We start from the raw sequence: 13,597 nt of genomic DNA on the forward strand, positions 1-13,597 counted from the left end.
GGAGCCCCAGAGAGAGGGCTGTGGGTGCCCAGGGTCTCACAGTTCGGCAGTTGCAGCCTGGCAGACCCAGACCCAGTCTGTCGGCAAGTCCACCGCCAAGTCCCCGGGAAGGGCCACTTCAGGGTCAGAGTTGGAAACGGCCGCAGAGGGCCCCTAGTCCGTTGTTTCCTAAATCGGTCATCTCCTCACTTCATTGATTCTATGATATTGTCCCACCTTTTCCACAATATAGTCAGTATTTTTGTTTATACACCCAAGTTCTTAATACTAGACGTTTACTTAAAAGAGGTAGCTTTATATTGCTACTGTAAATGGGCAACCAGTGTCACCTCCATAAATAGATGTATACATTGATGTATTAACATAAACATACAACTAATAAAATAATATTCTCCTGGATTTCATCAAATCTTGTGCCCCGCGGTGGTTTCCACAGTCGTGCTTTGGGACCTCTCCCATCCTATTCAAAGTTTTATGAGTATTTGTTCCATTTTTTGTGTGTGTACAAATACTAAAATACCGATATTTTTACACCTACTGTTCTGTGTTGTGTTTTGTTTTGTTTTTTGAGAAAGAGAGAGAAAGGGAGAGAATCTTAAGCAGGCTCCAAGCTTAGTGCAGAGCCCGATGTTAGGGCTCCATCTCATGACCCTGGGATGGTGACCTGAGCCTCAACTAACTAAGCCACCCAGGTGCCCCTGTTCTGTGTTTCTTTTAACATCATCGTTCCCCGAGTTAGTCCATAGATTTCTTTTTAAAACACGAGCGTCCTTCTGTTGTTGTTAATACAAAACTCCAATCCAAATGTTTAAAGAAATGCCTGTGCCCCAGCATATCCACTCCTAGGCAGAGAAATGAAAGCATATGTCCACCACAAGGTGTGTACAAGTACATTTACAGCAACTTTATTCATGATAGTCTAGGTTGAAACAACCCAGGTGTTCATCAACAGACTAGTGTTTCTTGATGCAATACCACTCAGCAATAAAAAGTAGCAATTGATTTCCACAAAAATACTAATCAGTTAACAATATATTATGCAAAAGAAGTTTTGCACAAAAAGGATATACTGTATGATTCCCTTTAGATGAAATTCTAGGACAGGACAGGGTGGAAATTTCAGAACAGTGTAGGTGGGGGGCGGGGGGGGGGACCGGGGAGGAGCATAAGCTTTCTGGGGTGATGATAATATTCTTCACGTTAGGGGTTCAGGTTATGCAAGTGTACACTTTTGTCAGGACTCAGATTTGGCACATTTAAGCTTTGTGTATTTCATTGTATATAACTACCACCTCAGTAAAAGACCAGTAAATAAATGTTGAACTCTGGTTAATGATACGCACGCAGAATGTGTGGAGCTGAAGAATACTGAGGTCTACAACATGCATCAAACGTAAGATGGATTGATGACGGGAGAGTGTGATAGATATGTAGAACCTAGGTGGTGGGTACACAGGTGTTCATGCCATAGTTCTTTCAACTTGTATGAAATTTTCTATAATAAAATGTTGGGAAAGAAAAAAAGGAGTATGAGCCTGGACTTTCCAAAGCCCTTCCCATAGTAAATGAGGTGTTGCAGGTGTTGCCAATGAGAAAACATCAGCATGAGAAAAACCCCACACCTGTGGGGTGCCTGGGTGGCTCAGTCAGTTGACCATTGACCATCCCATCCAACTCTTGGTTTCAGCTCAGGTCACGGTCTTACAGTCATGGGATTGAGCCACATGTTGGGCTCCACCCTGAGCATGGAGCCTGCTTGAGATTCTCTCTCCTGCCACTCTCCCCCACTCACTCTGTCTCTGTCTCTCTCGCTCAAATGAATTAAATGAGTAAGTAAATAGAGATTAGTGACCTGTGTGAAGACACCATATAAATACTATAGGAATCAGTACTCAGGCCTCATTTCTAGTCCAGTGCTCTTGGTATAATATAACTATGTAGCAATTTCAGGTCATTTTCACTTTTTGATTGGGCTTCACAACACTCCCAGTGAGCAGATTCTTACTCTTAATTTGCATATTTAAAAATCATGCTCATTGGGGCGAAGCCCATTACCATACAGTGAACAAATGATAGCAAAAAGCCAGAGGCCAGGTCTTCGGTTCCCTGGCTCATGCTTTTGCCACCACATCATGTGTCAAGGTTGCCAGTTTACCGAAGATTTTTGTCTGGGACTCAATACTCGGATAAGTGGTTCTGGAGTAGACTCAGCCCTGCTTTTCCTCTCCCCATCCCTCACACCATTCGGGGCATCAAAGAGTCTTCTCTGGTAAGTGTTCCTGCCTGACCAGCCCCGTTCTTGTTTCAGTGTCCCGTTGCCAGTCAGCCGTGGTGTCACGTGCCTTCCATGCTTCAGCTGTGCAGCTGAAGTCTTCAGATGAGCAGAAGCAACAACCTCCCCCATCTTTTTCTCAGCAACATCCTGAGACACACAGAGCAGAAGAACCCAAGCCAGAGTCCCCTCGTCCACCCCCCAGGTATGTATCAGGACCACAGTCCATCCATTTCTGGCCATTTTGCATGCTTGGGTGTGTCTGTCCTTCCTCTCTCCTCTTTATCCTCCTTTTCACCTTCCATCATTTTCTAGGCTATCTTTGAAAGGAAACTGTTGCTTTTTTATTATATTTTAATTGTGCCTGTTCACTCTAAAATATCTAATCAAAGTGAAGAAGCTCATAAAAGTAAAGCAAAAATTACCAGAAATCACAAACCCTGAAAAAACTCTAATGTTTTTGCAAATGTCCTTTTTTGATGTTTTTTAAGTATACTCCATATGTAAATCTATATACTGTAAGTGATTAATTACACTGTACACCATTCCAGAACCTGTTCTTTCACTCAATAGTACATTTTTAATGTTTTCTCAGTCTGTATGATTTTCATGGTTGCATACTATGCCAGCAAATGGCAGTATTAAAATTTATTTAACCTATTTTGGGGCATCTGGATGGCTCTGTCGGTTAAGCGTCCGACTTCATCTCAGGTCATGTTCTCACCGTTGGTAGGTCTGAGCCCCATATCAGGCTCTGTGCTGACAGCTCAGAGCCTGGAGCCTGCTTCGGATTCTGTGTCTCCCTCTCTCTCTGCCCCTTCCCCATTCATGCTCTCACTCTCTCAAGGATAAACATTAAAAACAATTTAAATTTATTTAACCTACCTTTTATTGATGAATATTTAGATTTCCTTCACTGCTATAAAAAATGTGATCAAGGGGCGCCTGGGTGGCGCAGTTGGTTAAGCGTCTGACTTCAGCCAGGTCACGATCTCGCGGTCCGTGAGTTCGAGCCCCGCGTCAGGCTCTGGGCTGATGGCTCAGAGCCTGGAGCCTGTTTCCGATTCTGTGTCTCCCTCTCTCTCTGCCCCTCCCCCGTTCATGCTCTCTCTCTCTCTGTCCCAAATAAATAAATAAACGTTGAAAAAAAAATAAAAAAAAAAAAATGTGATCAAGTGTGTGATTCTCTCAGCAGGGGGAGCATTGAATCAAAGCAGGTGCACATCTAAAATTTTGTTACATGTGTGGGACCAAATTGGCCTCTAGGGAGGTGAAAATAGTTTACGTTTCCATTAGATATTTTTTCTTCTTAATTCTGCCACTGAGAAGTTCTGCTAGCTCTGAAATTAGGGTGTTCCCATCATTTTTATGGTCTCCTGATTAAAGTGCTTCTCATTTCCATTCAGCAAATATGTTCTGAGGATCTCCTTTGTGCCAGGCCCTGTGAATACTACAACTGTTGTCCCTGTCCTCATGGAGTTATCGTTTGGTACAAATACAGATGAAGAAACAGTGTGCTAAGGGCTGTAAACAGAGAAATCCAGGGGGCTATGGGAGCATTTGCCTTCCTATGACATGACCTCCTCACTCACGGGATCCCTTGTCTCAGTGACTGTGTGAGAGGAGAAAGGTGATAGAATTTTTGTTCTGTTGGCATTGAAACATCAGTACTGGTGAAAAGTAAGTGTCTTCCCAGCGTGCGCTTAGAGGAGGCCCAGAGCCTCCGGTTTCCGGTCAGGCGCATTTTGCATGTTAGGCAGCCGGCAGTGAGATGAGGTGTGCTGGGTTCCGTCCCCACGTGTCTGTTGGGTTTGGGTCTCAGGTACACAGATCAAGGCGGTGAGGAGGAGGAGGACCATGAGAGCGAGGAGCAGCTGCAGCACCGCATCCTGACCGCAGCCCTGGAGTTCGTGCCTGCCCACGGGTGGACAGCAGAGGCCATCGCGGAAGGAGCCCAGGTGTGTATAGGAGGAGGGGGGATGGGGACCGGGAGGGAGTCACACTGGCCAAAGCAGAGGGCCTCATGCTTTCTTACGGCCCAGCTTAGAGCCCCTCACTGCTACAGGATTGGGGCAGGGTGTGTTTTCCCAATAGGGTAAAAATAGCTTTATTTTTTTAATACAGAAAGATTATACCGTGGAGTTGGTTCTTGCGAGCTAGGATAGGTGTTGCCTATGATCACAGTTACCATGTTTCATTGACTCTAAGACAGCAGTGGTTGTAAGAAGTGCCATTATTTTATGCATCACTAAAAAAGAAAAAATGCTACCTATTAAACTGGGGCACGTTGTCAATTGCATGATTGACACTGAATGTTTAAATGAAAAAGAAGGGGGGCATCTGGCTGGCTCAGTTGGTAGAATGTGTGACTCTTGATCTTGGGATTGTGAGTTCTAGCCCCACATTGGGTATAGAAATTACTTCAAAATAAAAATCATAAAAATAAAATGAAATGAAAAAATAGGTGCATCTTAAAATTGATGAAATCTGGTGTTTGAAAATGCAAGAGGGCACCATCTAGGAGACCAACACGCCTTGCTTTGTCAGTAAGACTGATGGTGTTTGCTCCTGCGTTGGCACAGATGGCTGCTTTAGATTAAGCCGTTGGCTCACCTGGAGGCCATGGTGCACAGAATTGTCAAGCATAGCCAGATACCGCCCTGTGAGAGCACAGTGAGAACAGAAAGCAAAGGATTTCCAGATTCATGTCTCCTACCCCAAGCTTGCGGGGAAATTGGATGGAAGGGTGAGCACGTTTGAACGCTGGCGAGAGCACAGAAACAAGGGTGAAGTACAGGTATGAGAGAAAGTGGCAAGATCTGAAGTCCAGAGCCCCTTCAAGGCAAGAATTAGGAGATCTGGGAAATGAATGCGAGCGCTGGCCTTTGATGTAATAGGGGTGAGGTTGGAGAAGACAGCTACGGGTTTAGTTTTTAGAATATTAAGGGCGTTCCCAAGGGACAGCTTCTGTTCCCTGTGAAGTAGGGACAACCACACGTCTCATGAACCTGAAGTTAAGGGTAAGAGGAGACAAAGGTTTGAGGGTGGCAGAGAATGTTAGAAAGAATTATTACAGGAAGTGGTGGAACAGAAATGTAACAGGATTTTTTGGAAAAAAAATTTTTTTTAAAGGGAGGGAATCACTGTATATCAAAGCTACCTATATTCACAGTCCTAGAACTTTTTTTTTTATGTCTATTAATTTTTGAGAGCGAGAGATAGAACACAAGCAGGGAAGGGACAGAGAGGGAGACACAGAATTCAAAGCAGGCTCCAGGCTCCAAGCTGTCAGCACGGAGCCGATACGGGGCTCGAACCCACAAACCATGAGATCATGACCTGAGCCGAAGTCAGATGCTTAACTGACTGAGCCACCCAGGCGCCCCTGTTTGGAAAAATCTTATACTGCATTAGTCTACAATAACTGGTCTTTTTCACTGTGTCCTGTGTATATCTTCATTCATAGTGGCTGCATAATACCCATTGTATTTACTTGACTTCAATTGATAAACATTTGGGTTGTTTCCAGTTTTTTAGTATTCTAAACCTATTTGTACAACATTTAAGTGCATTTTGAGAAATGGAGTTGCTATTTTGTGGTGTATCAGACCAAACAGAAACTACACCGGTTATTCAAATAGAACTTAATACAGTGAAGGGGGAGTGGGGTGTAAAGTTGGTAACCAGGTAACTGGCAGGATAAAAAGAAGCCCTTAGGGTATTACGGAGGTTGCCACAGGGTTTAGCTCCCATCTCCAGGGCTAAGGAGACAAAGGGGAAAATTGGACTTGTTAAAATGGGAGGCTTGAAGGAGAGTCCCTGTGGAGGTGAGGAGGAGGAGCTACTTGGCCAGTGATGCTGGTCTCTAAGTTTAGAGAGAGGGTCCCCTGGGTGATGGTGGCTCAGTGGAACCAGTTCTTTGGGTTCTGGGAAGGGTACAGACCAGCTCGGCCAGGGCCAGGCCACCAGAGGGAAGTGCTGCCCCTGGGTGAAGGCGGCTTCTGGGGAGATGCTCACGGAGCCGCCAGCAGACAGGACGTCCACAGGAAGGAGAGGGACCCTTCCTCCTCCTCTAGCCTCACGGTCTTCCTCCAGCGATAGGATGGGCAGAGCCTAACATGGAGCTGGAAGTGTGGCTTGTGGACTACGGCCCCTGCATCACAAAGCGGAGGCTGAGACAATAACTCCCCACCTGGTCCAGAGAGAGAAAATATGTTTTTTTTCCAAATATTTATTTAAGTCATCTCTACACTCAATGTGGGGCTTGAACTCACAATCAAAAGTCACATGCTGTGTTTCAGCCAGCCAGGAGCCCTGAGTGTGTATATTTTTGAGGGTGTTGTTACATACATAGTAGAGTCAGTATAGCCTGGTGGTGACGAGCTCTGAATCTCAGTTTCCTCATCTGTAAAATGAGTGAGGATAACACCCACCAGCTGGAGTTGCTATGTGGCCGAGGCCACAGTGAGATCGTGTGTGTCATGTGCTTAGCAGGGTGCCTGACACAGTAAACATCAGTTGCCATTAGTATTGATGTGGGTGCAAGTCTGTTGTGAATACTGCCAAATTGCCCTCTCTAACTTCCACCAAAACAGAGGCACTTTCTCCACTCGCAATAGGAGGGATTTATAGTTAGTACTTTTTTTGTTCCTTCCCTTCCCTCTCTCCCTGGTGCTCTCATAGTTCTGCCTCCAGTAGATGCGCGATGATTGCCACGTATCAGGAAGAGCAAAGGACCATCGTGGCATTGTTAACTCCTTAACAACTCATAAAAGAAAATGTTTTGGGGCCCCTGGGTGGCTCAGTTGAGCGTCCGACTTCAGCTCAGGTCACAATCTCATGGTTTGTGAGTTCAAGTCCTGCATCAGGCTCTCTGCTGTCAGTGCAGAGTCTGCTTCAGATCCTCTGTCCCCCTCTCTCTGCCCCTCCCCTTCTCTCTGTCTCTCTCAAAAATGAATAAACATTTGGGGTGTCTGGGTGGCTCAGTCGGTTAAGCGTCTGACTTCAGCTCAGGTCATGATCTCATGGTTCGTGAGTTTGAGCCCCTGCTTTGGATTCTTACAGCCCCTGCTTTGGATTCTGTGTCTCCCTCTCTCAGCCCCTCACCCCTACTCATGCTCTGTCTCTCTCTCTCAAAAAATAAATAAACATTAAAAAAAGAATATATTTTAAGAATTAATAAACATTTATTAAAAAAAAGAAAAATGTTTTTTGGTTTTTGGGGTTTTTTTTTGCTTTTTGTTTTGTTTTTTGTTTTTTTTTGTTTTTTTTTTTTTTACAACAGAGAGGCCTAATTTCCAAGAGGTTTAGGTTAAGTGAATTGGTGAGGAAGAGCTGAGTGCTCTTCCCAGCCCCCTTTTTTATATTAGGACTCTGGGTTACAAGTGTCAGAGCTCAATTCTGATTGGCTGGAGCAGGCAAGGGTGTGTTCAGACTCATTTAATAACAAAAGTCTGGAAGTAGCTCCATTGTGCTGCTGGGAATCTCTCCATCCTGTCTGCTTTGCTTTCCTCTCTGTAAGCTTCATTCCCAGCAGGGGCTTCCCACGCAGGACTAAAAATGGTTCAGCAGCCCCAGTGGAAAGAGAGCATTTCTTTTCCGTGAGCACTAGCAAAAGTCCAGAGGTGGCCTCTTAGGGCCTGGATTTGGTCATGTCCATGTGCCTGAGCTAGTCACTGTGAGCTCCAGTTATCCAAGTCTGGATCTCAGGCTTTACAGCACACCAAAGGGGGCGCCTGGGTGGCTCAGTTGGTTAAGCATCTGACTTCGGCTCAGGTCATGAGCTGGCTCATGAGCCCTGCTTCAGGTGAGTGCTGACAGTGTAGAGCCTGCATGGGATATTCTCTCTCTCTCTCCCCCCCACCTTCTCTCTCCGCCCCTCATGAGATTCTCTTTCTTTCTGCCCCTCACTCACGCCCTCTCTCTCTCAAAAAAAAAAAAAAAAATACACCAAAGGGTAGATGGAGGATGGGGGATTGCTGGTCAGCTTTACCCAAATCACACGGACCAGGGGTGAAGAATAGGGTTATCCCATTAAAAATCAAGCTGCTGTTACTGGAAAAAGAGGTGCTGGTGAGGAACAGACAACACATGTCCACTACATTTGTCTGCCACTTTTCTGTTTTCTCTGTCTCCTTTTGTAGTCTCTGGGTCTCTCCACTGCAGCAGCCAGCATGTTTGGGAATGACGGCAGTGAGCTGGTACTGCATTTTGTGACCCAGTGCAATGCTCGGCTCACTCATGTGCTGGAAGAGGAGCAAAAGCTGGTACAGCTGGGCCAGGCTGAGTAAGTCCCGTGGCATTTTTGCTCAGGGTGGCAGTTAAGGATCAGGGGGCTCAGGCCCCACTAACAGTCTCGGGAGGCCAATCCAGGCAGAGCCGAAAGAGAGGAGCATTGAGCAGCCCCGCTGCTTTGAGGGGACTGGAACACAGCTGCCTCTCTGTGACAGCTGTAGTCAGGCCAACATCAGGAGCTGGTGGGACCCTCCTCCCTAGCACTGAGTAAGCAGGATAGCCCCAAGCCCATGCCTTTGACCCAGAGACCCACTCTTTTCTTTTCCCTCTTCCAGGAAGAGGAAGACAGACCAGTTCCTGAGGGACGCAGTGGAAACCAGACTGAGAATGCTGATTCCGTACATTGAGCACTGGCCCCGGGTACAGAGTCCATATCTAGGCTACAGGGCACCAATGCATTCGTGTTCTTAGTTCTCAGCACCTTGCACTCGGAGGACCCTGCACAGTCTTCAGAAGCTAGCTCATTAATCCGCACAGACCTGGGGATTCTCCGTGCACTTGGTAGAGCTAGGGAGTGCGGACTTGGGCGTGCCAGAGGGAGTAACTGAGCCATCTGGGTCTCAGTTCCTAGAAGCGTGAGTGGCTTGCGTACTGGGTCACATCGTGTTGGCTCCTGGTGGCCTGAGTGTGCTACCAGGTCTTCAGTGAGGAGGAATCCATGGAGGAGATTAGACAATGAGATTTTCTTGGCCATCGTCATTAACAGGCCTGTCGTGTCCTGGATCTCAGAGGACTGGGATGTCTTTTCCAGTTGTTGATGTGATGCTTGAAAATTGGAGTATTCGTACCAAGGCTTTTTTGTCCCCTTTCCTGAAGCTTCCTTTTTCCTGTTTCAAAGCATATCACAGTGTGGGCCGTTCTCTTAGGTAAGAAAATGGAGTCCAAGCACATCAGGAATGAGAGGGCAGCAGGGATCATCTAGTGTCCTCCACCCACTACTGAGCAATAGTGCCCATCAGTCAGTTGACAGACCTTGGAACAGCAGCGGTGCACCTAACCCCAGGCTGCCTGTGGAGGGAGTATCGCGAGAGCAGAGTCCTGTCCCCTGCCTGTGCTTGCCACGCTGGATTTTCAGACCTCTGGCCTGACTCATTCCACCTTGCAGTCAAAGCAGTGGAAGTGTGTGTATTGGGCCCTGACTGCCTTCTGACTCAGCACATTTTCTTCTGGGCTACTTCGATAAGAAAAAACTTTTCCAGCTGAGCCAGGGCCTCTGACCCAGCTCCCACAGGCCACAGCCAGTGGAGTTTTGAGTTGGTAAAGTGACAAGACCTTATACTCTCAAGAGTCGATGCCTGCTAAGGAAGCATCTCTGGGTCGTGCTATTGCTTGTATTAGTTGAAGGATTTTTGGTTTCAGATACCAGAAACCAACTTGAGTTAAGCAAAACCCCAGGGAGGAATTTATTGTGAGGTTGCCATGGGGCATCAAGGGCAGGCATGCTGCTGGGCCCAGGGATTTGGACCTAGAAACTACCCCCCGACCCTCCTCCTAGCTCTGCTTCTATCTCCGTGTTACAGAATGGGGTGTCCTCCACCATCCTTGCTCTCAGTACTCTTAGACCACCCTAGACCCTCCGGCTGCCTGCATTCCCAAGTCCACGTGCCGGGGATGGAGAACCTGAGTGGGCCAGCTGAGGGCAGGGGCCGCCCCTGGCTCCCATCAGCTGTAGCCAGGGTTGTCAAATGCCAGGAGCTCACACCAACCGGGCGGAGATGGTGGGTCTCAGCAGGGGAGTGGGCAGGCCCTCTCACATACCTCCGCGGAGAGGCGAGGCGCTGCACCATCCACCTGTGCTCTGTGTTCCCTGTGTGCAGTGCCTGTTTCTGTCATTCTTTCCTCAGGCCCTCAGCATCCTCATGCTCCCGCACAACATCCCATCCAGCCTAAGCCTGATCACCAGTATGGTGGATGACATGTGGCATTACGCTGGGGACCAGTCCACTGATGTGAGTGCTTTCTGCAAACCCACAGGACACCAGGAGAGGCTTGGGTTAAGCATTTCTTCGGGAAGTTTGTGAAAGGTCTTTGATCACAGAGCCTTTCAGTGGGCCTGCAGTGCCACTCCTGTCTTGGAAAGGAGAGACTAGGGACGAGGAAGCTCCCTCAACAAGCCATAGTGGAACCTACGTCCTCATTCAAGGATGCACGCTCGAGCCACAAACCAGTGATTATTCCCTCTGTCCCCTCCTGGTGACACAAGCATCAGAGGGCCTGGTGACAAGGCTGCCGTTTTATAATCATTTCCCCTCAATCTCCTAAGACTCACATTCTGCGATGTGATTTCTCAGTGTGTGTCTTTCATGAGACTGATTTTATTTATTTTTTAAAAATTTTTAATGTTTATTTTTGAGAGAGAGACAGAGCATGAGCAGGGGATGGGCAGAGAGAGAGGGAGACACAGAATCCGAGGCAGGCTCCAGGCTCTGAGCAGTCAGCACAGAGCCTGATGCAGGGCTCGAACTCACAGACTGTGAGATCATGACCTGAGCTGAAGTCGGATGCTCAACCGACTGAGCCGACTGAGCCACCCGAGCCACCCAGGCGCCCCTCATGAGACTGATTTTAAAAAAGTGAACAGAACGCCACGGAGCCGCTGTTGCCTTAAAAAGGAACTCCCTCCCCCGAGCCCCTCCTGGCCTGCTTTGCCAAGAGATCAATTAGCCTTTAAACAGGCACCAGGATAGCTTCTGACTTGTTAATGCTGTCATATTTCTGGTAGGAAATTAAAAAATAAAAAGTATACCTTCATAAAAGAAGTTAATATGTAATGGTGCTCTGTGGAGTCCAGGCTGGGGAGGCGAAGAGCTACTCCTGCCACAGTTCTAACAAAGGACTTAATAAGCTTCCCCCATGTCGGAGGACACCACCAACAGAGCTGGTGGGAAAATGAAATTAGCAAAGAAATTAAAGGAATAAAACACAAAGCAGCTGAGTTAGTGCTCCAGAGAGCCATTTGCTGGGCCAGCCGGAAGTGGCTGAGGGACTGGAGCCCCTCGCTCCTCCTGGGTGTTCTGAATCTGTCCGTGGGCCTGTCTCAGCCCTCACTTTACTGGTGAGCATACCACGGTTTGGTCATAACTGGCTGACCAGAGAACCTCCCCAGAATTTAGGCGGCCTAAGACGCAGTCTTTTCACAGGCTTCAAAATGGATGCCTGTAGCAAAATCGCCTGGGATGCTAATCAGACGTCCAGATTCCTTGCACTTGCTTCAGACCCCTTGACTCTAAACTCTGAGAAGTTGGGCCCAGGAGCTTGCATTTTACTCTCCCAGTAATTTTGTTGCCCAGCCAAATTTGAGAACACCAATGTCTTGCAGGGAAACAAATGCATCTGTGGGGAAAAGAGATCAGGAGGGACCCCTTAGTGCCCGTGGCTTTGGGTAGGAACCCCCAGATTTCCCCAGCCCACAGCAGTAGCGGTGACCCACCTTCCTGGGTGGGTTTCTTTGCAGTTTAACTGGTATACCCGCCGAGCTGTGCTGGCTGGCATCTACAACACGACAGAGCTGGTGATGATGCAGGACTCGTCCCCAGACTTCGAGGACACTTGGCGCTTCCTGGAAAACCGGATTAATGACGCAATGAACATGGGCCACACTGCCAAGCAGGTAGTTGGGGCTAGCCATTTGGGAAGCCTCCTCACTAGGCACACCCCCCTCCTCCTGAAGGCTTGCCCAGGGAGTGTGCCAGCCATTTCCCTAAGAGCCATACTTGGGCCATTTGTGGTTGTGATCATAGGCTCTTCCTCCAGTCCACAGGGTCCTCATGAGTCCCCCCGCCCCCACCCCTGGCCCCCGCTTTTGTCTTACCTGTTTCACCTTTGAGCTTGTACTGGGGGCTTAAGAGAGCCTGACCCTGACTCCTTCTAGGTAAAGTCCACTGGAGAGGCACTGGTTCAAGGACTCATGGGTGCAGCAGTGACGGTAAGTACTGTCTCACTCATCCCTGCCCTCCTCCCGTCCCCGTCCTGCCCTGTGACCCTTAAAACATGTGTCAATGTTCCTGAATCTTTTAAACTAGAAAACTCCTAATAAGACGGACAGTGATTCAGCCCCAGTCTCTGATCCTCAGTACCCCATCTCTTTTTTTTTTTTTTTTTTTTGCTGCCATTAAAAAACATTGCTGATTCCCAGGCCCCTAGCATGTCAGATCTGTGGATCTTAGCCATGCCTGCCACCTTGAAAACCCCAGTCTCTCCCACTGGAGTCCTAATGGCAGGGCAAGGCCTCATCATTCTGTTTCCTTCCCTGTATCAGCTCAAGAACCTGACCGGTCTAAACCAGCGCCGGTGAGCGGGATGGGGTGTGAGCTAGAGTGCCCAGAAGAAAATCTGCAGATACATTGAAAGGGCTTTGAAAGATACGAAGTGCCGCCCATGGAACAGGGTGTTAATGAGAAAACACTGAAGGACTCCTGAGTCACTACGACAGCCACCTGGAAACCACAGAGCACTTGATACAGCTGTAGCCTGCGATCAGGCTACTTCTTCAGTTCTAAATACCAGGCCAGGCCTCCTGATGCCTTTCTGCATTACCACTGTGTGACAAAAAATGAGGCTCTCATCCAAGCGTTCAAGCCACAGAAACCCGGCATGTCCCTATCTATGGTCTCACAGATACTTGATCATGTCTTAACCTTCCTAGAGTAATCTCTGGGGCTCCCAAATCAGAGTCAGGCTGTGAAACCTTTATAAAGTGGCAGCCCATCCCCAGCACAGCACAGACTTGTGCACACAGGCGTTCCTTGCACCCCTCCCCTTTCTGGTGTCCTGAGATGCTGCACCTGGGAACCCCTCAGAAAGCTGCCTCACTTGAGACTGGTGCCTGCTGGACAGTGGTGCCCAGCCTGGCCAGAGGCGTGAACCCAGGCCGTTGTCGCATTACACCAGCATGTGTTGTAGGGTTAAGAGTCTGTACAAATAGTAATAAATATGTTTGAAGCAGTTTCTTGTTGTGCAGTTGGTTTCCATCTAGGCCACAGTGGGTATCCGAGACCTCAGAGGGAGACAGAAGTGTTGTGGAAAAGGCTT

General features: G+C 47.9%; 1 protein-coding gene across 1 annotated transcript in view; it reads left to right on the plus strand.

The window, feature by feature from the left end:
• Positions 1 to 13,513, plus strand: part of COQ9 (coenzyme Q9) — a 13,935-nt gene extending 422 nt beyond the window's left edge. The window contains exons 2-9 of the mRNA XM_040498111.1: positions 2,309 to 2,477; positions 4,095 to 4,230; positions 8,416 to 8,558; positions 8,842 to 8,926; positions 10,411 to 10,515; positions 12,021 to 12,176; positions 12,438 to 12,491; positions 12,825 to 13,513. Of these exons, the coding sequence (XP_040354045.1) occupies positions 2,309 to 2,477; positions 4,095 to 4,230; positions 8,416 to 8,558; positions 8,842 to 8,926; positions 10,411 to 10,515; positions 12,021 to 12,176; positions 12,438 to 12,491; positions 12,825 to 12,860 (884 nt within the window). The 3' untranslated portion in view covers positions 12,861 to 13,513. The remainder of the gene's footprint in view (positions 1 to 2,308; positions 2,478 to 4,094; positions 4,231 to 8,415; positions 8,559 to 8,841; positions 8,927 to 10,410; positions 10,516 to 12,020; positions 12,177 to 12,437; positions 12,492 to 12,824) is intronic.
• The last annotated feature ends 84 nt before the right edge of the window (positions 13,514 to 13,597 follow it).

Source organism: Herpailurus yagouaroundi, unplaced genomic scaffold (genome assembly GCF_014898765.1).
Source record: "Herpailurus yagouaroundi ecotype Mexico unplaced genomic scaffold, PumYag 190, whole genome shotgun sequence".
Classification (NCBI taxonomy): Eukaryota; Metazoa; Chordata; class Mammalia; order Carnivora; family Felidae; genus Herpailurus; species Herpailurus yagouaroundi.